This window comes from Natrix helvetica (assembly GCF_964273705.1).
Source record: "Natrix helvetica genome assembly, chromosome: 1".
NCBI classification, from domain to species: domain Eukaryota; kingdom Metazoa; phylum Chordata; class Lepidosauria; order Squamata; family Natricidae; genus Natrix; species Natrix helvetica.
This window is the reverse complement of record NC_138548.1, coordinates 305,345,328-305,370,716: the sequence shown is the minus strand read 5'-3', so window position 1 is coordinate 305,370,716 and position 25,389 is coordinate 305,345,328. Positions and strand designations below refer to the sequence as shown.

Here is a 25,389-nt window from a genome sequence, read left to right as displayed (position 1 = left end):
TTTTCTCCTAGGCCAGCGATGGCGAACCTTTTTTGGCTCGCGTGCCATAAGTGGGGGGAGCACCGGGGAGTAATATGCGGGCGTGCCACATCCATAATGCAATGTGCGACACACACACCCGTGCGCATGTGCGCACTATAGGCGCTCCCCGCCATTTTTGCATGCTTTTTTGCCCTCCCCAGGCTCTAGAGGCTTTATAGGAGCCTGGGGAAGGCGAAAAGAGCCTCCCCCAACACCCCGGAAGCCCTCTGGAGGCTTCAGGGACCTTCAGGACGCTTCCTTGAAGCCTCTGGAGCAGTCAAAATGAACCTCCGAGCAAACCGGAAGTGACTTCCAGTTTCTTTGGAGGGTCGTTTTGAGCACTCTGAAGGCTTGAGGGACCTTCACGATGCTTCCCTGAAGCCTCCAGAGCAATCAAAACGACCCTCCGAGCCAACTGGAAGTCCGTTCCCAAACTTCCTGTTTGCCCATAGGGGCAGTTTTTTGTGCTCCCAAGGCTTCAGGGAAGCTCATGAAGCCTCCAGAGAGTCTCCGGAGGGGGCTCTTTTCGCCCTCCCCAGGTTCCTATAAAGGCTCTGGAGCCTGGGGAGGGTGAAAAATGGCTTTAAAAAAGGGTGAACTCAGCTGGCCAGCGCGCACATGCACGCTGGCCAGCTGAACAGGTCAGCGCCTCACGTGCCCTGACAAATGGCTCCGCGTGCCACCTGTGGCATGCATGCCATAGATTCACCATCACTGTCCTAGGCCCTGCTTGGAGTGTCCAAGCATGGGTTAACTTCAGCTTGCTGCCCAAGGACTGAGTTCAAAGATTGTGTAGCCACACCTCCTGCTCCCCTCAGAGGCTCAGTTTAAAAAACTCAGTCACCCTAAAAGGACGCAGTTGGGGAGCTTCAGTTCTTGGACAGCAAGCTGGACTCTCCAAACAGCTTAGTGTAGCCTCTTTTCTTATTTTTGTGTTTAGAGTGTAGATTAGGAAGCTTTAGGTTTTCTTATTTTCTCCCTTCAATTGAAAGCTTCCTTCCTATAGCCTTCTGAAGTGCGGAACAGGCAGCTTGGAGCACGGCTGCCTTCCGTGAACACCATGGTCGAGGCACCACCAGGAGGCTCATGAGCGGCCGCTGTATGTTAGGGATCCCCCAAAAGCTGTCAGAGGACTGTTTTTAGCTCCTGAGGCTCTACTGAGCCCTCCAGATTGCCGACAGCTCCCCGGTGTGCTCCAAAGCTTGTGGTGGCCATTTTGAAGGGGGAAAAAGTGCCATGCTTTATTTTTCAAGCCGTTTGAATTGCCGCAGCCTGGTTCCACAGCAGATCGCCGCTGGGAGGGCTTCTTAATATTGGGATCTCGCTCTGGAGCTCCAGGCAGGTCCTCCCCTCCCCAGGAAGACTATTAAGAATGGCTGCAGGGAGTTTGGCTTTTCTCTGGCCATTCCCTGCCTTATTCCAGCGCAGATCTGCAGTGCCTTGGGACTTCCAATTTTGGCGCCAAAAATATTGCTCGCTGTTATTGATCCCTGCCGAGCCCCATTTCCTCAGGACTTGGACTGAATTAAAGGGGCCTATTGTCCAAAGCTATATCACATACAGGGACTAATTACTGTGATAGGGCTGGAAGTGTACCATGGCCAGCAAGAGTGTGGTTGAAGTCAGGGATCAAACTGAACCTACCTCTAACAAGCGCAGCAGGCCCAACCCTGCTGCAAAAGGGAAACAGACCAAAGCCAGGAAGGTTTCAAAGGCTGCAGAAAGGTTGGCTGAGAGGAGATAGAAGGTGCTGGAGAGATAATTTCAAAAGGCAGTTAGTGCCCAGGCACAAACTGTTCAATTCAGGGAACCACCACTAGCTCAGGTTCCTGCAGGCATCCCCATAGTGGATATTCCACGGGAGGGCTCTCCATCTCTGCTGGACGAAGGGGACTTTTGGTTTTTCTCCCGACCCTTCCAGGGCATCTCCCAGGTCTCCTGATTCCTCCCTGGAAGAGGTGGACATGGAGGAGGCCTGCTCTTTAATGGGGGAGGAGTCTCCCCCTTCTGGCTTATTTCTGGGACCACTCCTGAGTTATCCCAAGCGATGCAGGAGGTGGTTGCACGGGCGATATCACAGGGGATTGCAGATGGCATCCAACAGCTGGGTCTCACCTTACCCCTCCAGAACAAGGCCAAAGCTAAGGTGCAGACCACAGGAGCTCACACTCAATTCACCAGAGCCTCCCCTCCTGCTTTCTCAGCTGTCAGCGAGGTGTCTGAAGAGGAGGAGGGTGGACAGGATACCACTGATCTATCGGAGGATGAGAATCCAGTCCCCGATGCCCCCACCTTCTCTGGCTTATTCAAGCCTTCAATGTTTAAGGCCATTCTGACCAAGGCTAGGGCTTCGTCCATTCAAATGGGACTCCCCACCCAATCCGACAAGACTGCCACTGAACAGGGTAGCAAGGAAATGGTCGGATCAGGGGAGCCAGGCACAGGTCTCTTTAAGGAGACCCCCCCTCAGGAGCTGGTTCCGGCACCACAGCTGTTCCTGGATGTTATCCAGCGACAATGGGTCCAGCCTGGATCGATGGCTAATCCCAGTGGGGTAGATAAGAAGCTCTACTCTATGGAGAGGCTTTTCCTTCAGGCATGGAGGATCACCTGAAGCTTCCTCAAATAGACAACCCTATAGTGGCATTAACCTCCAACTCAGTTCTCCCAGCCGACCTACTGTAGGGACTCAAAGCGGAAGACAAGAAGGTGGAGAAGGCCTGTCATAAGACTCACATGGCCACCATGTGGGCCATGAAGGCCTTCTCCTCCTCTTCCTACTTCAGCAGGGCAGCCCTATTTTGGCTCCACAAGCTGCTAGCCAACCTCCCTGCCGGAGACACTAGATCACGCCAAGATGTCAACAAAATTATTGCTGCGGTCGAATACTCGGCCGAGGCTTCCCTTAATGCCACCAAATTTTCCTCTAGGGCTATGGCATCTAATGTGACCACACGCCATCTGCTGTGGCTCCGCCACTGGCAGGCGGACATGAAGGCGAAGTGGAAGTTGGCCTTGGCCCCTTTCAAGGGTGTTAAGCTCTTTGGTGAGGCCTTGGACTCAGTCTTAATTGAGTCCAAGGACAAACGCTAAATCTTACCAGCAGTCACCAAGAAACCGGACCACAAGGGTCATTCCTCTTTTCATAGGCAGCCCTTTAGGAACACTGACTCCCCCTCCACATCTGGGGGACTTACCAGATCCTATCCCCAAATGCAGGACCGTTCTCAGGATAGGACATCCTTCAGGGACAAAACCAGACAACAGGGTAACTGTAGGTCCTTTCAAGGAAGGTTCTCCAACCACTCCTTTTGCAGACCCAAGTGACCATCATCAGTCGCCTCCCATTGGGGGTCGGCTACAGCTCTACGCTGCCCAGTGGGAGGAGACAACAATGGACGCTTGGGTACTGAACATGATCCATCATGGCCTTACCTTTGACTTCCTTTCCTCCGCGAACCTTCATCCACTGCCCCCTCCTGAAATTGACCCACAAGCTACAATTGATGCAGGCAGAGATCCGGCATCTACTGGACATAGCGGCCATAGAGCAGATGCCATGGGGTCAGGAGGGCAGAGGATTTTACTCGATCCTCTTTCTAGCCCAAAGCCTTGGGAGGGTGAGAGCCATACTGGACCTCAAGAAACTCAACATCCATATAGCGTACAAGCGCTTCAAGATGCAATCACTCCAGACCAGTGGTGGGCAACCTTTTTTTTCAACTGAGCCAAATCTCGCCAAAACCACGATTGAAATTTACTTTGAGAGCTACATTTTTAAAACCGAAAATACATAGGATGGTACACTGTTTTTAGTTTCAATAAGTTTTTATTGAGAATATTCTGCATGCAAGTATCCACATAGGTCGGGAGGATACAAATACCACAACTAATAAAACAAAAACTTTAGAACGATATTATTTATCGATAACGTTAAATTCCGTAAAATGTAGAGAAAATTACATCCTGACATTGACTGACAAAGTCACAACCACTAATGTGAACATTGGCCTTGCATTTCCTTGGATAGTTTGAGTAAGTCAGGTTTGTATGTTGTTGTTTTTAATTTCATCTCTCTCTCCCACTTTCTTTCTTTTTTTCTTTTTCTTTCTCTCTCTCTCTCTGGCTCTTTGTCTCTCTCTCCCTCCCTCCCCCATCTCTGTCACTCTGTGTGTGTGTGTGTCTGTCTGTCTCTCACTCACTCTGTGTGTGTGTGTGTCTGTCTCTGTCTCTCCCTCTGTCTCTCTCCCCTCCCTTCCTCTCTCTCTGTCACTCTGTGTATGTGGGTGTGTCTGTCTCTCACTCATTCACTTAATCACTCACTCTGTGTGTGTCTCTCTGTCTGTCTATCTTTCTCTCCCTCCCTCCCCCCCTCTCTCTCTCTCTGTGTGTGTGTGTGTGTCTGTCTGTCTGTCTGTCAGTCTCTCTCTGATTCCCTCCCTCACTCCCTCTCTCTGTTCCTCTCTCTGTCTGTCTTTCTCACTCTCTCACACACACACACACACACTGTGGTCACCTTGTTGAGTGTTCCAATCACATTTGAAACACTCAACAACTGGCCTGCATTTATGGTATTTTGCAGCATTCTGCAGTCATAGGACCAAAATTGGTTGTCACTCGCCCGGGCTTTTGCAGAAGCTTCCCTCCGAAGCCGGAGAGGAGGGAGGGGAGCGGGCACCCGGCACACAGAAGAGCCGCATTAAAGGGTGTAAAGAGCCGCATGTGGCTCCCGAGCCGCGGGTTGCCCACCACTGCTCCAGACCATCTTGGGTTGCATCAAGCAGGGTGACTTCCTGACATCAATCGACCTGAAGGAGGCGTACCTGCATGTTCCCATTCATCCAGCACATCCCAAATTTCTGAGGTTCCAGTTTGCAAATCAGCATTATCAATACAAGGCTCTTCCCTTGGGCCTATCATCAGCCCCCAGGATGTTCACCAAACTTCTGGCTGCTGTCGCCGCACATCTCAGATTTCATCCAGTAAGAATGGTTTGTTATCTGGATGACATCCTGTTCATGTCGTCGTCCAGGGAGCGGGCGTGTCGAAATCTCAACGTCACCATCCACGCGCTACAGCAAAACGGTTTCTCTGTCAATCTGGAGAAGAATCACTTGGAGCCTATCTCCAGGATTCAACACCTGGGCACTGTGATCGACTCCAGAACTTGCAGGGTGTTCCTCACACAAGCGGAGGGACAGCAACACATCCCTTGTGCATCAGATCAGGAGATCCAGGTTAGCACCTCTAGTGACTCTATCCCAGCTACTGGGGAGGCTGATCTCGTGCATCACTGTAGTTCCTTGAGCATGGCTACATGCACGGGATCTCCAGTGGTTCCTTCTTCCCATTCAGCGGCGCAAGGCCAGCAACTCCAAGAGGGTGGTCAGCATTCCCTCAAAGGTGCCCCAGTCACTCAGGTGGTGGCAATCTTCAGCGCTGATGAGGGGGACCCTCTTCAAGGAACCAGAGTGCCTGGTCATAACAACAGAAAGCAGCTTGTACGGCTGGGGCGCCTACCTACACACACGTGACGCAGGGCAGATGGTCGCAGGCAGAGTTCGCCCACAACATAAACTGGCTGGAGCTCAGAGCTGCCAGACTAGCCCTGCGCCACTTCCGTTGGTTTATCGAGGGTTCCCATGTCCTCATACTGACAGACAACATCGCCACCAAGGCCTACATCAATCACCAGGGTGGAACTTGATCAAGGGCCTTGATGTCGGAGGCGGAGGCCATAGGACAATGGGCGGAGGGCCACCTCAAGTCCTTGAGAGTGGACCACATCTCGGGGGAGGACAATATGACAGCAGACTGGCTGAGCAGAACGACCATCAGCAACTCGGAATGGCAACCTCATCCATCTCTGTTCTACCAGCTGACCCAGAGATTCGGTCTTCCAACAATAGACCTGTTTGCCAGTCCCGAGAATACTCATCTCCCCTGGTTCTTTTCAAGATTCCAATGCTCTGGCGTGGAAGGGCACTCTTCGATGCCGCTGGCCTCCCGGACTGTTATACACGTTCCCGCCTCTCCCACTGATACCTCAGGTGATCAGGAAGATCTTACTGGAGGGCGCCAAAGTACTGCTAGTCACCCTGCATTGGCCAAGGAGGTCCTAGTTCGCCGACCTTGTCAGCCTGTCAGTGACCAAGCACTGGTGCATACCTCAAGAGCAGGTCTCCCTCAGCCAGAGGGTCATAGCTCACCCAGACCCTTAATGGCTTCAGTTAGCTGTTTGGCACTTGAGAGGGACCTCATGAGTCAAGACAGCTTTTCTGACAAGGTCATTCAAACCATCCAGGTGTCCAGGCGACCTTCCACCGTGCTGATCTATGATGCTACTTGAGCTATCTTCTCCTCTTGGTATCAGTCCCATCACATCGATGCCACAGGAGTGACAATCCCACAAATCCTACACTTCCTACAGGAGGGGTTGGACAAGGGCCTCTCCCACAACACCCTTCGGAAACAGACAGCAGCCCTGGCCACTATCTTGTCCAGAGACAATTCTCAACCGCTCAGCAGACACCCAAGGGTCCTCAGTTTCCTAAAGTGGGCTACCAACCAGCACCTAGAAAACGACCATTCAGGTAAGCCAACAGTCATTTTAATTGAAAGGTGTTGTTAGTTCTACTGCTATCTGTTGTGGAAAGAATGCTATTTTCTTTTCTTTCAATTTTCCAAATTAATTTTGTATCTTCTGATGTAGATTTTATCAGTAAATACATGTATACCTAATAGCCAGTCTTTGGACTCTTATGCTACAGTATTGGCATGTGGAACTCTTCACAATGATCACATTAGTATTTTAAAAGCATTCATTAACTTGTTTAAGCAGCTAAAATAAACAAATAAAATAGAATAGGAAAGTTCCAGTGAAAGATGAGAAAAAGAGGAGTAAATCCATTTTGCCTTCTAATGTTGATTATTTATTTATTTCAAACCATCCCTATAGCTTTCAGAATAGATCCGATAACAAATGGGGATTAACTACTCTAATTTAACTGGTTCAGCTCCTATTGGCCTCTTTCTTAATTCATTAATGTAAAGATTGTATAGGTAGCTCCTTCTGCAAAGTTTATTGTATATAGAACATTTAATTTACAACTTATATGGAACATTTAACCGACCATATACTGTTTTCTACCAGGATTCATATCCAAAAGCTGATTCTGTAACGTGTAGATTATTACAGTAATAAAAAAGATTAGCTATCTGATACTCTAAAAAAAAAATCTTCAAGACACAAAGTATTGTGTTTTGGAGAAATATTCAAAGAGCCAGGAAATATTGGAAAATGTTGGAAGAATTCAGCATGAGGGTAGATGGATGGCCAGGTGCACTGAAAGGAATTAAGTCAGATCATCTAGGTCAGGGGTGTCAAACCCACATTGTCACGGCAGCATCACATGATGCATCGTAACTTTTTCCGCCTTCACTAAACCCGGCATGGGCATAGCCAGCCGTGATGCTTGGAGGCTCCAAGTTTGACAGTCCTGGTCTAGGTGGTTGCTAAGAGATAACATTTATGCAGTTTATATGTACATATTCAACTACTAATGAATCATCCTCCATGCATCCAAGATTAAAACACAGTATTTTCTAATGCTAAGAATTAGATTCTAGGAATGTTTAAAGCCATAATCTAATTTATAATTATCCTTTTATTCACTATAATTTTGAAAGTACAATAAGACCGTCATATTATTCTGATACAGTGCACTTCTTGTTTACAAAAATAAATATCACTAAATAAATAGTTAGAAAAAAACTGGAAAGATGTTGTGATAAAAAAATACATCGCTTTATAATGCTAGCTTTTTATCTTTCAGCTTCATTGGGTGAATGGATTCATAGATAGGGACAAAAAACTTTCTTACTCTCCCATTTTTCTTCGTATTTATTTATCTTCCATCACAATTAACATAACTTACGTGATATAACTTCACTTGCTCTCTATGCAGATCTCATGGTTATATATAATGTCGCACTAATAATTTGTTAACCATAAGTTATTGAACAAGCAATTCTGGGTTTGAGCAGTGCTAAGACATAGCAGGTGGATTCAATTCACACTACACCAAAAATAGAGAAAGAACATTTGGTTTATTATTATGAATGAAGGCAATTAGAAATCACAGTTGGTAAACATAATTACTGTTATTTTTCTGCAACAGTTTTTAAAAATTGCAACTGTTTTTTATCATTAATAGTATATTTCTCTAGCTATACCTGCTAATAATAATAAACGTGAGCAACTACATATTGATATCACTTTTTAATTCCCGTAAAACATTACCTTTTTAAAAATGCCTCTAAAATTATATTTATTGGCATTTTCAGAATCAGAAGGACAATCTTTAAAATGTTTTACTTGGTGGACATGAAATTTTTCCATCTTGTCAATAAATATAATAAAACAGCAACTATAGAATGCTGGTTGGTAGGGGGGCCGAGGCTTCCTCTGGGGGCAGGGAAGAAGGAGCAATATCGAAAAGGCTCAGATCACAAAAATAAAAGTATTCAAAATAATAGTAATTGGTGATATCATAGAAAGTGACAAAGAAAAATGAATGAACACATGGTTGACAATATAGAATGAGACCTTGTCTACTGCTTTCTTTTATATTTTGCTTTTAAGATTGTTAAACCTGTGAGTTTTCTTGGATGGATTTCTACCACCAGTGTGGAAGCTGCCAAAATTTTCTGTATATCCATTTACCTTTTCCTATATATGTATAAAAACCAATAAAACTTTGTTATAAAAAAAAATATTTTAAAAAAAAATGCTGGTTGGTAGGTGTCACACAAATGCTGGTAAATAAATCAGTAAAAATAAAAGCTGTGCTTGTAAATCTAGTTGAAGAGCCTGTGATTTAGAGAAAAAGGAAAGATTCATGGAGGCTCAGGGTATCCAGTACCTGCATTATATTATGAAATAGCTGATGCCTAAGGTCTCTCAGATGTTGTTATTAAGAAGAAGAAGAAAAATCAATGCTGCATGAAAAGCAAAGAGGTCATAGCTATTAGTAGTAAAGTTTCATAAGCCCACTCAAGGCTGTACGAGAGCATACCATTTGGCTTGCTGTAGCTTATTAATAAGTCTATTAAATCAGGTTGACCATTTTTCATTTCTTCCTTTGGCACGATTTGAATTTGCCAAAACACGGTAGTTCTTGACTCATGATTGCATCCTCACAAGATGATTTTGCCTCTGGTTTCACTCTACCTTTTGAGGAGGTGGGGAAGTGATAGATTCATTGTGGGTGATCCACGTATTTGTTTCAGTTTTATTTCAGCCTAATTCATTGTTTCTTAAAACTGCATGAATAATATGAGTTATAATAAATTTTGACTTTTTCTGGCTTTTAACAAATAGTACTGTTCAGTTGTATCAAAACTGTAAAAAAAAGGCAGCTCTATGTGGAACATAATAAACTGTGCTTTTTCTGCTGTTGCATACGAAAGGGCTCTGAATAGGCTAATCGGAAGCAACTAATTTTGAAAAACCTAAAATGATATCGTACCAACATATGAATGCTAGGGGGAGCTCTGGTATAGCAAGGAGTTGCCTAATCAGAATTTTGTGATTGAGAATACTTAGGTGTTTTTAATGAACATGTTAAAAGTCCAATAATGAAAAAGAACGTCATTCTTATTGATGCTAATTGTTTTTATTTGTTTTAAAAACAGACAAAGAACAATGTAATTAAAAAGCAAAGCAAGCTAATTAAAGGTGCCCGAGACCCATGCAATAATTCTTTCTTTATAATTCAGGGAGTTGACATGAGTGAATGAAGAACTTTATTGCAGTTAGAAGCTTTCAGACTAAGAAGTCTGATGTGTATCTATATGTGTTTGTGTTTATATGATGCTTGACACAGAGGTATCCCAATCTCTAGTCTTGTTCTCATTCTTTGTAACAAGCTGGTCCTTTTCCCCAGGTTAATGGCTAATTGATTATACCACTCTTTGTTTAGAAAACAGCCCTTCCTAAGTATTCCCAAGCTACTTGTTTCCAGTTTTGCCAACTTCAGTAGGCACAGTCTAATCCAGGGCTGTCAAACTCACGGCCCATGGGCTGGGTGCGTCACGCCCTGGCCATGGCCACACCTAGTTTAACAAAAAGTTATGATACATCACGTGATGATGCCGTGATGACACAAGTTTGATACCCCTGGCCCAGTCCCATTGGTTATAAAAAATAATAAAATATATTTGAGGCTATCAGGTTTGATCTTCCAAAACTCTTTGCTGTGTTGTCATTGAATAAGATAAAGCAGCCTTGATCTTATTGTCCTAGGTAGACCTGCAAGCTGCGTTCTTCCTTACTGCTAATATTGGTATTTAGGTCCAATACTGGCCTTACATAGACAAAGTTTTAGATTATTATCTTTATGAATGGTTCACAGAATGGTAGACTTTCGCATATGGTTTATGCATATAACAGATTAATAAGAAGCACCAATGTCCTTATCTCAATTGTGTTTTTAGCTAAATTGATAAGTGGAATATGCAAAGTAAAATATTGAAAGCAACAAAGAGAGCAAAATTAGTAGCATAATTTTAGTTATATTTAGTGAGTTAAATCACTAGATCTTGTGTTTTTGTGGAGGTACAATAAATATTGAATTAAAATTATTGCATACCTTTATATTAGTCTTTTCCACTTGGAGTTCTATAGAACTCCAGAATTCTAGAATTATAAGGGGGTCTACAATTTTGATAAAAAACCAACTTTAAAAAATGAATGCCATCTACTGATAGTGTTTACAGTGGTGGGAGTTTTTATGCTGAGCTGCTGCCATTTTGCTGTAGTAGTCATTGTAAAACATGGATTTTTTTAGGTTGAAAGTGAATTGGGAATTTTCATATCTTTCTGCAATTTTTATGCCTGAGACTGAAAAAATGTTTCAGGGGATTCTGTAGGTAAAAAGGTTGAGGAAGGTTGCCTGGGACAAAATTAAATATATGTTTTCCACAGTTAGGTCAAAGAGTTTTGTTGCATCAACTAGGATCCAAAAATTGAAACTGCTGTTACAACACTGAATTTCAGTGCCATGTGTAATAATGTCTGTGTACAATTTTGTAATACAGGAGAGCCTCAAAAGCAATTTCTAATTCAGGTGGGTATTTTTAAAAAAATGGAGGAAACACACACAGAGGCCTTAAACATTATTGATTTTTATTGTGAGAGCAAAGGAGCTGCAGGACAAAAAAAAAACAACCAATGAAACTATAGCTCTCATACTCCATGAGCTGCAGTGGACCATAAAACATTAAGTACTAATACTGTACTTCTGACATACAAAACAAAAACCCTACAGACCCCTTTAATCACACCATTGGTTCTCCTATTTTTATACTTTCAGGAATAAACTAAAGAAATAAAACAGAACAACAAATGTTTATTTCCATTCCATACGGTGGCAAAGATTACTCACATAGTAATTTCCACAGGCTTGCTTTCTTTAGAAATTACAAGGGAACAGTTACCATGTAAGTTACTTAGCACAGAAAAACACTAAAAATGTTTATTTTAAATATGAATTAAGGCTATTTCTCTATACAAGTACTTATGCACTCAAAGCATCATCTTAACCTACTGGTTTTATTCTTGTCTTCCATACTATATTGTTTATACATTTAATATTTTTATAATATTTAGATTAAGCATATTTCAAATAATATTAATAGATGAAATTCATGGGGAACTAGACAATATGGGACTCACAAACACTGTTTATAGATATGTGCAAATTCTATTATTTTTTATGATACATCAGTTGTCTATATTCTAGACCAGAGGTCCCCAACACTACTGGGCCATGGCCTATTGGCTACAGGGCAGCATGAATGGCTGGCCATCCCTCTTGCCCTACCATTGCCATGTGTGCTACACGGGGGCTGCTGTCAGTGTGTGTACTGCACACATGCTCGCGGCCCCATTTTCATGTATGTGTGTGTAAAGGTGCCTCCACCTCCCTGCTGGGCTGCCAACCCAGAAAGGTTGAGGAACTCTGTTCTAGACACTTGCTTGCAACTCATGTTTGCTTCCGGTTATATATATATTTATTTATAGATGTTTGCAGATTCATTGCTTGATAATCTTTTCCAGAAGTATTAATATCAGGTGATAGGTCTGTAGTTTCCTGGATCCAATTTTTGTTGTTGTTGTTGTTGTTTTGAAGATGAGAACTATATCATCCCTTTTCCAGCCATCTACTGTAATAGTTTCCTAGTGCTTCAGGATCTTTGAACGATATGGCTTAGCAGTTCTGAGAGCATATCTGCATATTCCTTCAAAACCTTGGAGTTTAATCCATCTGGTCCTGGTGATTTGAATTAATTCAGAATGGATAGGTGTTCTCTTACCATTTTCTTGTGCATTCCTAATCTGATTTGCATTCCTAATCTGAATTTTACAATATTTTTGAACTGTTTTTTTCCTTTTGTCTAAAGACATGGGGAAAAAAAGAGCTAAGCTATTTTCCTTTCTCCCTGATGGTCATCATCTGCTTGCCACTAAAAATATTACAGATACTGCACTGTGAAAATTATCAATGGAAGTCAGCACTTTTTTCCTTCCTGGTACTACTTGAATGTCATCCCATTGCTGTCCCTAGTGGACGGAAGTTCTACAAACATCAGAACCTATTTCCATTATCCCCTCATTTTTCCTCTTCTAAGAAAATGTGGTAAGGCTTCTAGGGCACTGACTCAGCAGAGAGGACAAATATTTTATAAACTATCACTTGAATTAAGTAAATTCAAGGTAGTATCATATATACCTATGTAGCTCTTCCGCAAAATAATGGAGAACAAGATGCAGCCCACTTATTCATCTTCTGCAGTTTATTGTTTTGATACTTTAGAGGTTCTTGTTCCAATTATATGGTAAAAAATTGTTGCATTTTTATTGCTGTGGAACCCTTATAAAGTGCAACATCATTTGCTGCATGAGTTATAATTATGCAATGTCTATACTCGATGTAAGCAAGCTGTGTTGCAACATTTTCAAGGGATATGAACCACTGGAAAATATTTCATTTCTAAGCCGACTGAATTCTCTTGACCACCACTGGCCCTTCCCCCTCTGTAACTCCCATTGTTATGGTAGATTTAAAAGCTCTGCTGAGAGGATCATAGCAACCTGATTGAAATATTTGGACTTCTGTGGCTGGATTTCATAATGCCTGATGGCAAGACCCTTTCCAGACAATATTACTTCTAAATTGTACTTGCTACATCAATATACTTATTGTTGTGGTTTTGAGATAGAAAACAGACAAAACCATATTCACTTTATGAAAGTCTTCTAAAAGATCCATGTTATCAACAAGAAGAGGTTTTATGTCTCTCTGTCATTGTTTACTTTTTCTTTAAGTTTCATGTATTTTAGAAATGTTAATGTCGTACCTTGATAATCTCCTTGTGTGAATGTGCACATGTACATGCTTGTGAATGCATGTGTGTGTACCTTCAAGTCAGTGTTGACTCCTAGGAACCGCCTGGACAAAGCTCTAGTTTTTTTGGTACCCTTGCTTCCTTCCTAGGGTTGAGAGAGAGTGACTGGTCTACAATCACCAACTAACTCTACACCAAGCTGGTTCTTGACCTATATTGGGGGATTCTTATAATTTCAGACCAAACAAAAGTGTGACCAGACAGGAGCCCCTTCCCTCGTCTTGCTGAGTAGGGGATCTGAACCATAAAATCAAGCTAGGGCTGTAAAAATATTTAGGGGCAACAAATATAAACATTTCAGTTACTGTTAGCTCTAAGTCCGTGGTACAGTATTCATATTAGGTTTCATGGAACACTAGGATTCCATGATAATCATCCAGGATTCAACATGACATTTTCTGTTTATATTGTATGAAATGTATTATTGCAACATACTTGCATTTTATTTTGTTTAAATAAAATGTATTACATAAAGCATAGTAAATCATTGATTCTGTATTGAATTTTCACATTGAGAAGGGTTCCTAGGTATCTCAGGTATAAAGACCATTGCTCTAAGAAAAAAAAAGACAATGTCTTTCCCTGGTATATGTTTATTTTGTTTTCACCAAAGTGCTAACCAATACAATTCCCTTTTTGAATGTCCCCAGTAAATACTTTATATGAAGATTGATAATTAACAGTTCTTTAGCTTTCTTTGAAAAGCTACCGGGGGGGGGGGGGGGGACGACGACGACTCAGTACTTAGCTTTCTTTGAAAAGTTGGATGCTATTTTGAATTAATTAATTAATCAATCCTCATCTTATTATTTTTAGAAAAATTGTAATCCTTTCCAAAGGGGCCGTTTTCCTTCTAGTTAGACATAAGATAACTGTTTCTTGTGTATTCTTATGATGTTCCCTCAATTAGGTTTCCAAGAAAATAGGATGCCTTCAAGTATTTAATTAAGTATTTTTGTTAAGAGACTCCGTTTGGTGTAGTGGCTAAGGCATCAGAATAGAATCAGGAAATTATAAATTTTAGTCCCACCTTCGGCACAAACTCTGGTAGGTGACTTTGAGTCACTTATTTTCTTCCAGCCCTAGGAAATAGGCAAGGACAAACCACAAACCACAACCAAAACTTGCCAAGAAACCTGAAGAACAGTCTAAGTCAGGGCTGTCAAACTCCCGTCACACGCTGGCCACACCCATATCCAGTTTAGCAAAGGGGGGAAAAGTCCTGATATCTCATATGACGCCTCTGTGATGACGTGAATTTGACACCCATGGTGTAACCACTTGCCAGTTATTAACATTTACTCAAAGTCACACAAAACTTTAAAAAAATCAGCCTATTAGATTGCAGCTTCTTAACTGTTTAGTTTTTAGAAGCAGTATACATTGAGCCTAACCTGAACTGGGGTACAGGCATCCATTTCCTTCTGTTGGATTAATGTACTCAGAACCTCTCATGTTCTGAATCTTTATAAACTACTTATTCGGAGATGTTGCAAACCTTGGCAGTACATTAGCCAGAGAAAAATAAGAAGAAATAAAACAGTACTTGTATTGTTTACCGAAAGCAACACTGTGGGAACATGGACGAATAACAGATACAATGACAATTCTCCCCTCAAATCAGCGGGATCCTTCTAACCAGGCAATTATTGGTAAACCCAAATAATAATATCCAGACAGACACAATGCTCATGGGATGCAGAAATATTCTCATCCTCACTATAGACTTCTCAGTGTGGTTTTGGCTCATCCTCATTTTATTTGTTTGTGCCTGTGTTAGATTTATATGCTGGCTTTTCTCCAGGAGCTGAAAACAGCTTGTGTTGGGATCTCACTTCATTCCCTCCCCCCCCCCCCCCCCGTTAACAGCCCTGATTAGCAGGTTAATCAAAAAGACAAGTTTAGCTGATTATAAACTTGAATTTGGAATTCCACTCTTAGCCCAAAAACGTAATCACTACAGTATATTGGCATCTAGCCTTCAACAGGTTAATTTTGTGACAAACCTCAGCATGTTTATTCCTTGTAAGTATTTCTTCCTCATAGTTCCCAACATATTAGGAAAGATATACCCTTCCTTTGCACAAAATCAACTATTAGTTCAGCTATTCAGAAGTATTGTCAATGCAAATCATATGTTCCTCCAGTATAGCAAAACTATAAATATGTCCTGTATAGAAGTATTGTCAATGCAAATCATATGTTCCTCCAGTATAGCAAAACTATAAATATGTCCTTTTAAAAAAATATAGGCTTAAAAGATCTATAACCTCTTATGGGTTTCTATTCAATTTAATTTGCACCTTCTACACGTAAGCTTTATTTTTCCTGCAGATTTTATTTGCAGGTATATTATTTTGCTGAAAAATGAAAAAAGATATAGCCATTATGTGTTCTTTGGCTGGGCTGAGAGAGAACTGAACTCTGTTTTTCTAATCTAATTCTGGATCTAGATAACAAGTCAGTCTGAAACATTTCTGGAGTGTGTGGAACCAAAGTGGGCATGAACCTTTGCTTGTGTCTGTCAACTGTTCCTTAAAAAAACATTTTTTTCCGGGACCCACTTGGTAGCTGTATTAGCTTTGGAAATACATGTTTGAATCAAAGGAGCATTAAGAAGATAACCTTTGCAACCTCTGTAGAGCCTCCTTAATTAAAACAGGCATTTTTCTGAGTCTGCATGACTATAGAGCAGGCCTGGGAAAATGCATGACTCCTTTAAAAATGGCTAAGAAATTCAGGAAAGAAATGTTGCCCAGCTCTATTGTGAAATAAAGTAACATTGATTAGATGGTAGTTAAAGCTCTGAATTGGAGGACCCAACTCCATATAATTTTAAGGAGAAAACAACTATGTGAATAAAATACCCTGTTCCCCTTTGCTGTTGAGACTACAGCTACAGTGCTAGGCATGGTTTTGTGCACCACATTTCCAGAAAGTGATTCACGAGTAAGAATAGGTCCAGAAGAGGGCAGCATTGATGATTCGGGGATTTGAGGTTATGCCTTAGGTGGGGACAGGCTTAAGGCACTTGGGATATTCAATCTGGATAAAAGAAAACAGAGAAGACATAATATCAGCGTTTTTACTGATATTGACTGACAGAACACCACAGGGGAAATAGTCAGAAATGATTCTCTTTGCTACAGAAGCAATAAATAAATAAATATAAATTGCAGCAACCTAGATTTTTCATTTAAATATTAGAAATATATATAAGAATAAAGTTTGCTTTATAGCATAGTTTACACACAGAGATTGTGAGTTCTCTGTCTTTATAGGCTTATGAAAAGTAACTGAATGGATATATTTCAAATACGATTTCATTGGTTTATTGTTGTTTTACATAGTGCTATAGAGAGTTGGACTAAATGATTATTGTGGTTTGTTTAAAGTCCATGATTACATATCTTCACTTATTCTGAGGTGAGGAAACAACTAGAAGGTAAAATCGCCTTTACGTCAAGCTAGAGTTCTGGTGACTTTATTGACAAATCCATATAATTTGGCATCAGTATGAAGAAGCTTGCCATTGCTTTCTTTGAAGAAACAAATGCAGATCTGTCTGACTGAGTCATATGGACAATAGCTTTAATCAGTCAATGATTCAGCACAGCAATGGGTATTAATGTGACACAGTCAAAGGAAGATGGCATCATGGGATGCTATTGATAGCATAGGATGCTATTTATAAACCTTGGTTTTTGATCCAAATACTTCTGACTAATTATTGACTATAGAGAGGGAAGCTTGAAAATGCTATGGTTCAGACTTAGTATGAGATTAATAGGACATCTGTGTTTTTTGTCCGTAGCTTTATTTATATTAAGTTGGCCAATAATTATTCCATAGTTTGAAGTAGAACTATAAAACCAAATATAAATATAAAAAGGTGATACACGTATCATTTTCCATATTTTTTTTTTCATTTTATGAGTCATCAGGTATATAAATGCCTGGACAACATTGCAAAGTGCATCAATTAACAATGCTAGAATGCCATCATTTGTAATGAAAACCACAGTATTAATAGGAATTCTATTTTAAGCTTATTTTGTATGTTGTAACTTCGTCTTGCTTATATTCTTGAGGCAGACCTGGTTCTTTAAACACATCTGTTGACAGTTAAATCTCTGTGACGTAGGATATTTTAGCTAAAATGTGCTTGTGAAATCATTTTCCACTGAGATTCTAGCTGTTTTGTCTTAAAACTACTTGCTGTAATATTTCAAGCAGATGTCCTCTCTTTGATCTGGTTCTTGTAACTTTTCATGTCATTGACTTATAAAGGCAACATCACACTTTACCAAAAGTATACTTTTGTGATGTGAAAGTGCACTTTCTACAGAGAGTTGGACTACTGGGTTATGCTTCACACAGATAATAGTCTGTTTCAAGATGAATGGCCTATCAAAAAAGCTGTTTTCTTCTATCAGTAAAGTTGCTTCTGAAAGAGAAACTTCAATTATATAAATAAAACAATGTCTCCTTTGAATAAAGCTCATTATGCTGAGTTTGTGAATATATTAACTTAATTTTCTTGGTAAATATATAAAAATAATTTGCTATTGCCTTCTTATGTAATGGTTTATAATATACTGCACTAACCTACAGCCTAGAATTTCTTTTGGTCTCCCTTCCAAAAACAAAATCAGCCCAGAATTAAAAGAATTGGTTATTAATCAATTAAATTCAGACATTCAGCTTTTATTTGAAAGATTGCAATCATTTATAGAACCTATGTATACTTTTCATCTTCTTTTGCTTCTAAAAGACCAAGTGCTTATTTTATATTTGTGGTCTAATTTTCATAGGCACTATAAAAAATTGCATAGTGTCACAGTAAAGGTTTTACAGAGTGATCAATTAATCAGTCCAATTTAGTATTTAATTTACATGTCTTCATTATATACAGTAATGTGTCACTTAATGAGGATGGCAGAAAGATGTTTAAATATTGTAGAAGCAATCTAGAATATTCTTGGTATAGTTTCATTTATAACTAGCTAGATACCCGTGATCAGGCAATGCAGGTGAAATCCGGTTCACTCCAGTTCAATCCATTGGCTCAGTGGTCGGTGATTGAAATACATAAGGGAATATTGCTCCCACCCTCTTGAGTCCAGAAGCAGTTCCATAGGTGGAAGGTATAGACATGTTGGTGTGGTACAGGGGTGGGTTCCTGCTAGTTCTAACCTCTTCTATAGAAGAAGTTCCACAAATCTACAGAGCCGTTTAGAACTGGTTCCAGCTCCCTCCTTCCCTCCCCCCCGTCTGCACATCATCAAGATGAAGAGTGAGAGGAGGAATTCTGGGAGTTGAAGTCCACAAGTCTTAAAGCTGTCAAGTTTGAACACCCCTCTGGGTTTTTTTCTAAAGGGTTAAGGGTGGAAGGGTCTTGTAACTTGACAGCTTTAAGACTTGTGCGCTTCAAATGCCAGAGTTTCTGAGCCAACATTTTGGTTGCTAAGCAAGAGCGCTGTTAAGTGAGTTCATCACATTTTACAAGTTGGTCACGCCCACCCAGTCACATGGCTGGCAAACCACGCCCACCCAGTCACATGGCTAGCAAGCCACTCCCACAAAGCAGGCCACACCTACAGAAGAGGTTCTAAAAAAAATTGAAACCCACCACTGGTGAGGTACCAACATTTAGTACTATAAGGACCCCCAGACCGCCCCTGACTGAAGGAGTAGAACATTTGCCAGTTTGAACTGAGGTAACAGAATTTTTATCCTGCCCTTAGATGCTATGATGAATAGGTTGACCCCCCCTCCCCCCACTTCTTTGTGACAGCCCCTCCGATATTGGAAGACTATCATGTCACCCTAGTCAGAGGTGGGTTTCTTCCAGTTCACCCTGGATTGGGTGAACTGGTAGTGGTGGCAGTAGGAGGCTCCACCCACCTGCCCGGACACTTCTGTGCATGCGCAAAACGTTGCGCACACGCACACACGTGAGCAAATCAGCAAACAAATCAGTAGTAAAATAAATTGAAACCCACCACTGCCCCTAGTCCTTCTCTTTGTAAGACTAAATAGAGTTAGACTTTTAGCCTGAAAGATCGAGCTTTAAGTCCATCCTTAGCTGTTAAAGCGGATGACCCTCCAATATATTACAGTGCAGTCTACATTCACGTAATGGTTGTGAGGGATACAAAAGGAAGGATGCACATTATCTACAGTGTTGAAAAAGGCAAGACATAAACCTGTTCACTTGTGCATTTGATTAAAAACTTATTTGAATCAGATTATTTTTCATGCTACTTTAATGTCATTGGGATTAAAATTTAGATGTAAATGTAAATGCTGAATTTACTTTCAAGACAATCAGTACTGTTTAGAGGGATAGAGTGATATCATTGGACAATCAATTCTGGGAACATTGTTATTGAATTTGAAAAGTGAATTTGAAGGAACAACTAAGGAAAGATGATTTCATTCTCAAAAAATACAACTGTTCACTACCAGTAGCTTTCAGATGAGATGGTATGAATATTTATCCTAATTTAAACTATTTATGAAAACAACTTGTAAATGTGTGAACATGTGAGTAGGTGCATTTAAACCAAATCTGTAAACTGTGGTATATTTATATGCATCTGCATGAGAGTATTTGACAGCTGTCTTCATGATCACAATATTTTGATCATCTTACCAGAGAGAGTTAGCTAAATTATGTGCTCCTAGTTCAGGGCCAGTCTTTCCACTGAACCATGCAAAACAGATTTCCCCTTCTAAACTCAACTAAACTAAAATGAAATACCAGGCTTTAAAGCAGCTGATCTATAAAGATCCCTCTGTTCCTATGGTGAAAGGAAAGATAATTGTATTTTTAACCATTTAATAGAGATGTCGAAAGAAGGAGATAGATATAAGTTAATGCAATGTTTAAGTAACACATCAATAAAAAGAATGATTCTAAAACACTTGGTTTATGTATATAAGGCTTCTTCTCAGAAATTAATCACCAAATGATTAGAGTTGGTACATGTAAAATTATAGGATATAATAAAAATCTTCAGATTTACCATTATAGTAAAGGCATAATCTGTAGCGCTAATATGCATACATACATACACACACACACACACACACACACACAAACGTGTGTATGTGTTAGGGCATGCTAAATCTGTGATGGTGAACCTATGGCACACGACCTGTTGCCCCAGTTTAGCTCTGCTGTGCATGTGCACGTGCCTCCCCCCCCCAGCCAGATGGTCTTCGGGTCTCTGCCATGCATGTGGGGAGACACATGTGGGGGGGTTGCTTGTGCATGCACAGGGGGCAGGGGGCATGCGGGGGTGTTGCACACACATGCACAGGGGGGACAAGCACCCATTGCATTTTGGTGCTTTGGGCAAGCGTGCATGCTTTGGGCCCTCAGTCTGCAAAAGGTTAGCCATCACTGTGCTAGGTGGTTCTACTGAAATTACATACTTTTGAAAATTTGGGGAGCAACATGTAAACTAAGAGAAATATGCTAGTTATCAGTCAAATAGACTATATAAAATATAGCAATAATGCAGGTATAACTGTGTATGTCATTATAGAATGACAATGTAGATTCATTAATTATAAATACTTCAGATTTCAAATATTTATAAAAATGATGTTAAACTAATACTTTTTGTGTCCTTTTTATATGGCAGTTAAAGCTTTTATTTAAAAATTAATTTTAATATTTTAAAATATATTTTACAATATATGGATAATTTGATGGATAATTTGTGTAAGAATTGTTTTCATAAGTTTATCTTATACTATATGTTTAATATTCTTTTATTTTTTTACAACTATCTTAGGACTTCGTTGGAAACAAGAAAGAACATTTCAACTGATCCACGCAGGTAAAATATATCAAATATTTTTTTAAAAAAAGATGGAGTAGTAGAATTAATTTTAATAATCATGAACATCGTGCAAGTTCAATATAATATTGAAAATTAATTTCACTGTCATCAGCACAAATAAAACCAGGTTTACAGTGCTATCTCTTAGTCTGTTATGGGGAGTAATTCTGTAGAAGAGGATATAGGATACTACAGACTCTAATGAGAAAATCAGTGGACTGTTACAAATCTGAAAAATTAAGGCAGCTTTTTACCACTGCAGCATTCTGTGTGATCCTAAGAAATGATTGAAATGTACTGTAGTAGATTGTCCAATAGGCAAGGAATCTCCGACAAATAATTTACAGACTCTTATTACAAATACTGTATTTTTGGAGTATAAGACACATGTTTTACCCCCCAAAAAGAGAGTGAAAATTTCTGTGCATCTTATACCTGAATGTAGCTCCACTCACCCCCACCACAGGCCAAAAATGCAAGGCATGGAGGCAGCAATGGTCTGTAGCAATCCCTGCAGACTGGAACAGCTGATTGGAGGTATTCCGGCAGTCTGATCCACCTGCCAATCAGCTGTGCTGAATCAGGCTGCAATAAGTGCTGAAGCAGACCTGGCTGGTCAGATTTTGCAGCAGCAATCACATTCAGAAAGCACAGTAACTGATTCAGCAGGATTCAAAATCATCATCATCATCATCATCGCACAAACTGATTACAAAGCTAGACATGACCAAGTTGCTAAATTAATCCATTATGTAAAAAATATAATTTACCTGTATCCAGATAGCCATGGGAACATAAAGTGGAAAAAGTTATTGAAAATGAGAAGACGAAGATCTTGTGGGACTTTCAAATACAAAAGGATCGTCATTTGGAGCACAACACGCCAGATATCACGGTTGTAGAGGGCCGAAGTATACAGTTTATTGATATTGCTGCTCCTAGAGATGCCAGAGTCGAAGAAAAAGAACTAGAAAAAATAATGAAATATCGTGACCTGGCCATCGAAACTACATGGCTATGGATGAAGCATGTAACAGTGATGTAAGAGTAAGGTTCTACATTTAGGCCAGAAAAACAAAAGAAAAAACAAAGAAAAACGAAATGCACAGGTACAGTATAGGTGGTATCTTGCTCAACAGTAGTAATTGTGAGAGGGATCTTGGAGTCCTAGTGGACAACCATTTAAATATGAGCCAGCAGTGTGCAGCAGCTGCCAAAAAAACCAACACAGTTCTAGGCTACATAAACAGAGGGATAGAATCAAGATCACGTGAAGTGTTAATACCACTTTATAATGCCTTGGTAAGGCCACACTTGGAATACTGCAATCAGTTTTGGTCGCCACGATGTAGAAAAAATGTGGAGACTCTAGAAAGAGTGCAGAGAAGAGCAACAAAGATGATTAGAGAACTGGAGACTAAAACATATGAAGAACAGTTGTAGGAACTGGGTATGTCTAGTTTAATGAAAAGAAAGAGTAGGTGAGACATGATAGCAGTGTTCCAATATCTCAGGGGTTGCCACAAAGAAGAGGGAGTCAAACTATTCTCCAAGCCACCTGAGAGTAGAACAAGAAGCAATGGGTGGAAACTAATCAAGGAGAGAAGCAACTTAGAACTGAGGAGAAATTTCCTGACAGAACAATTAATCAGTGGAACAGCTTGCCTCCAGAAGCTGTGAATGCCTCAACACTGGAAGTCTTTAAGAAGATGTTGGATAGCCATTTGTCTGGAATGGTATAGGGTTTCCTGCCTAGGCAGGGGGTTGGACTAGAAGACCTCCAAGGTCCCTTCCAACTCTGCTATTGTATTGTATAGTGATACCCATTGTCATTAGGGCACTTGGCACCACGTCCAAGAATTTTACAAGATACATCAACAAATTGCAGCTTCCTGCAATAACATCAGCCGAACTGCAAAAAACTGTGCTACTCAGAACATCTTATATTTTAAGAAGGTACTTGGTTGATACCTAGGATGCTGGCAGCAAACCATATCAACCATTAGCACCAGACACTGGTATTTGTAATGCATTTTTGAATGTTCAGTTGTCTGAGTTTCATGTATAATGAATAAAGTAAACAAGAAGAAGAAGAAGAAGAAGAAGAAGAAGAAGAAGAAGAAGAAGAAGAAGAAGAAGAAGAAGAAGAAGAAGAAGAAGAAGAAGAAGAAGAAGTAGTAATAGTAGTAGTAGTAATAGTAGTAATAGTAGTATTTTGATTTTCGCATACAAACGGATAAAATACTGGCGCATAATACACCAGACATCACACTGGTTGAGAAAAATAAGGTTACAATCATAGACATCGCAATACCAGGTGATAGCAGGGTCGCCGAGAAGGAATATGAAAAAATCGCGAAATACCAGGACTTAAAAATCGAAATTCAACAATTATGGCACAAACCAGCAGTGGTAATTCCAGTGGTAATCGGCACACTGGGTGCTATTCCAAAAGCACTGGAATTACATTTAAAACAGTTAGAAATTGACAAAATCACCATCAGCCAAATGCAAAAGGCCACACTGCTTGGATCCGCACACATATTACGAAAATACGTTACGACGTCCTAGGCCCCTGGGTGGGGCCCGACTAGTAATTAATGCCAAATCCGGCAAAACAACTGGCCGCTGTGATACAATTCTGTTGATGCAACAACAACAATAATAATAATAATAATTATTATTATTATTATTATTATTAGTAGTAGTAGTAGTAGTAGTAGTAGTAGTAGTAGTAGTAGTAGTACTTGGGGATTTTAGAGGCTTCTGACTTAATGCATAATAAAGTCAAGGAATTAACCTCAGCCAACTATGATAAGCTTATGACAATGAATCATGCTTTGGACCCTAAAAGTGATGTTGACCGATTGTATCTACCAAGAGCAGAGAGTGGTCGAGGACCCCTACAAGTAAAGCAGACTGTGGAAGAAGAAAGAGACAGCTTGAATGATTACATCCAGAAAAGTGAAGAACCAATCATTAAGGAAGTAAATAAAGGAGGCCTTTTGAAGAAAACTAAGTTAAAAGCCGAATATAAGAAAGAAGTAATTGAGAAGCGAGCTGAAAATTGGAAAAGCAAAGCTATGCATGGCCAATACTTGAAAAGTATTGAGGGCAAAGCTGACCAAAAACTAACTTGGAACTGGTTAAGATCAGGAGTACTGAAAAAAGAAACAGAAGGCTTTATTTTGGCAGCTCAAGATCAAGCCTTAGCCACAAACTGCATGAAGGCAAAAATTCAACATGTTACCACCAACAGCAAATGTCGCCTCTGTAAAGAGAAAGATGAGACAGTCGACCATTTGATCAGCGGGTGCAGCAAAATTTCACAAACTGACTACCTACAACGCCATGACCGCATTGCTAAGATTATTCACTGGAAATTGTGCCAAAAGTTTGGATTTGAGTACAGCAAAAACCACTGGGACCATCAGGTTGAGAAGGTTTTAGAGAATGAGAAAGACAAGATCTTGTGGGACTTCAAAATCCAGACTGTCAGACACTTGGCTTACAACACACCTGACATAACAATAATTGAAAAGAAAAAAGTATGGTTCATTGACATTGCAATAGCAGGTGATGCACGAATTGAAGATAAACAACAAGAAAAAATCACAAAATATTGGGACTTGCAAATTGAGGTTGAGCGACTGTGGAAAAAGAAATTGTAATTGGAGCCCTTGGAGCAATACCTAAAGAGCTACCTAGCTATTTGAAAATTCTAAATTTACCTGACTTGAACATTCTGACTCTACAAAAAACTATCCTACTTGGAACAACTTATATCCTCCGACGTTACCTTAACAGTTCCTAGGTCCTTGGTTAGGACTCGAGCTGTTGAGCTACCAACCAGCCCCAAAGACTGCGAATCTCACCAAAGATTAACATAATAATAAGAATAAGAATAATAAGAATAATAAGAATAAGAATAATAATAGTACAATACAATACATTACCAAAAGCAGGTTTTCCAAGGTAGCAGTAAATACAAGCAAAACACAAGCAGTTTCACTTTCAGTTCTCATCTAAGCCAGGCTCCTTC

General features: G+C 40.4%; 1 protein-coding gene across 8 annotated transcripts in view; it reads left to right on the top strand.

Moving 5' to 3' along the window:
- Positions 1–25,389, top strand: part of IQSEC1 (IQ motif and Sec7 domain ArfGEF 1) — a 333,281-nt gene that overhangs the window by 131,058 nt on the left and 176,834 nt on the right. For 7 of the 8 annotated variants that reach the window (XM_081968708.1, XM_081968707.1, XM_081968706.1 and 4 more), the window contains one exon: positions 21,300–21,344. The exons of the other annotated variant lie outside the window; for it this stretch is intronic. In XM_081968708.1, the coding sequence (XP_081824834.1) occupies positions 21,300–21,344 (45 nt within the window). The remainder of the gene's footprint in view (positions 1–21,299; positions 21,345–25,389) is intronic. 8 annotated transcript variants of the gene reach the window in all.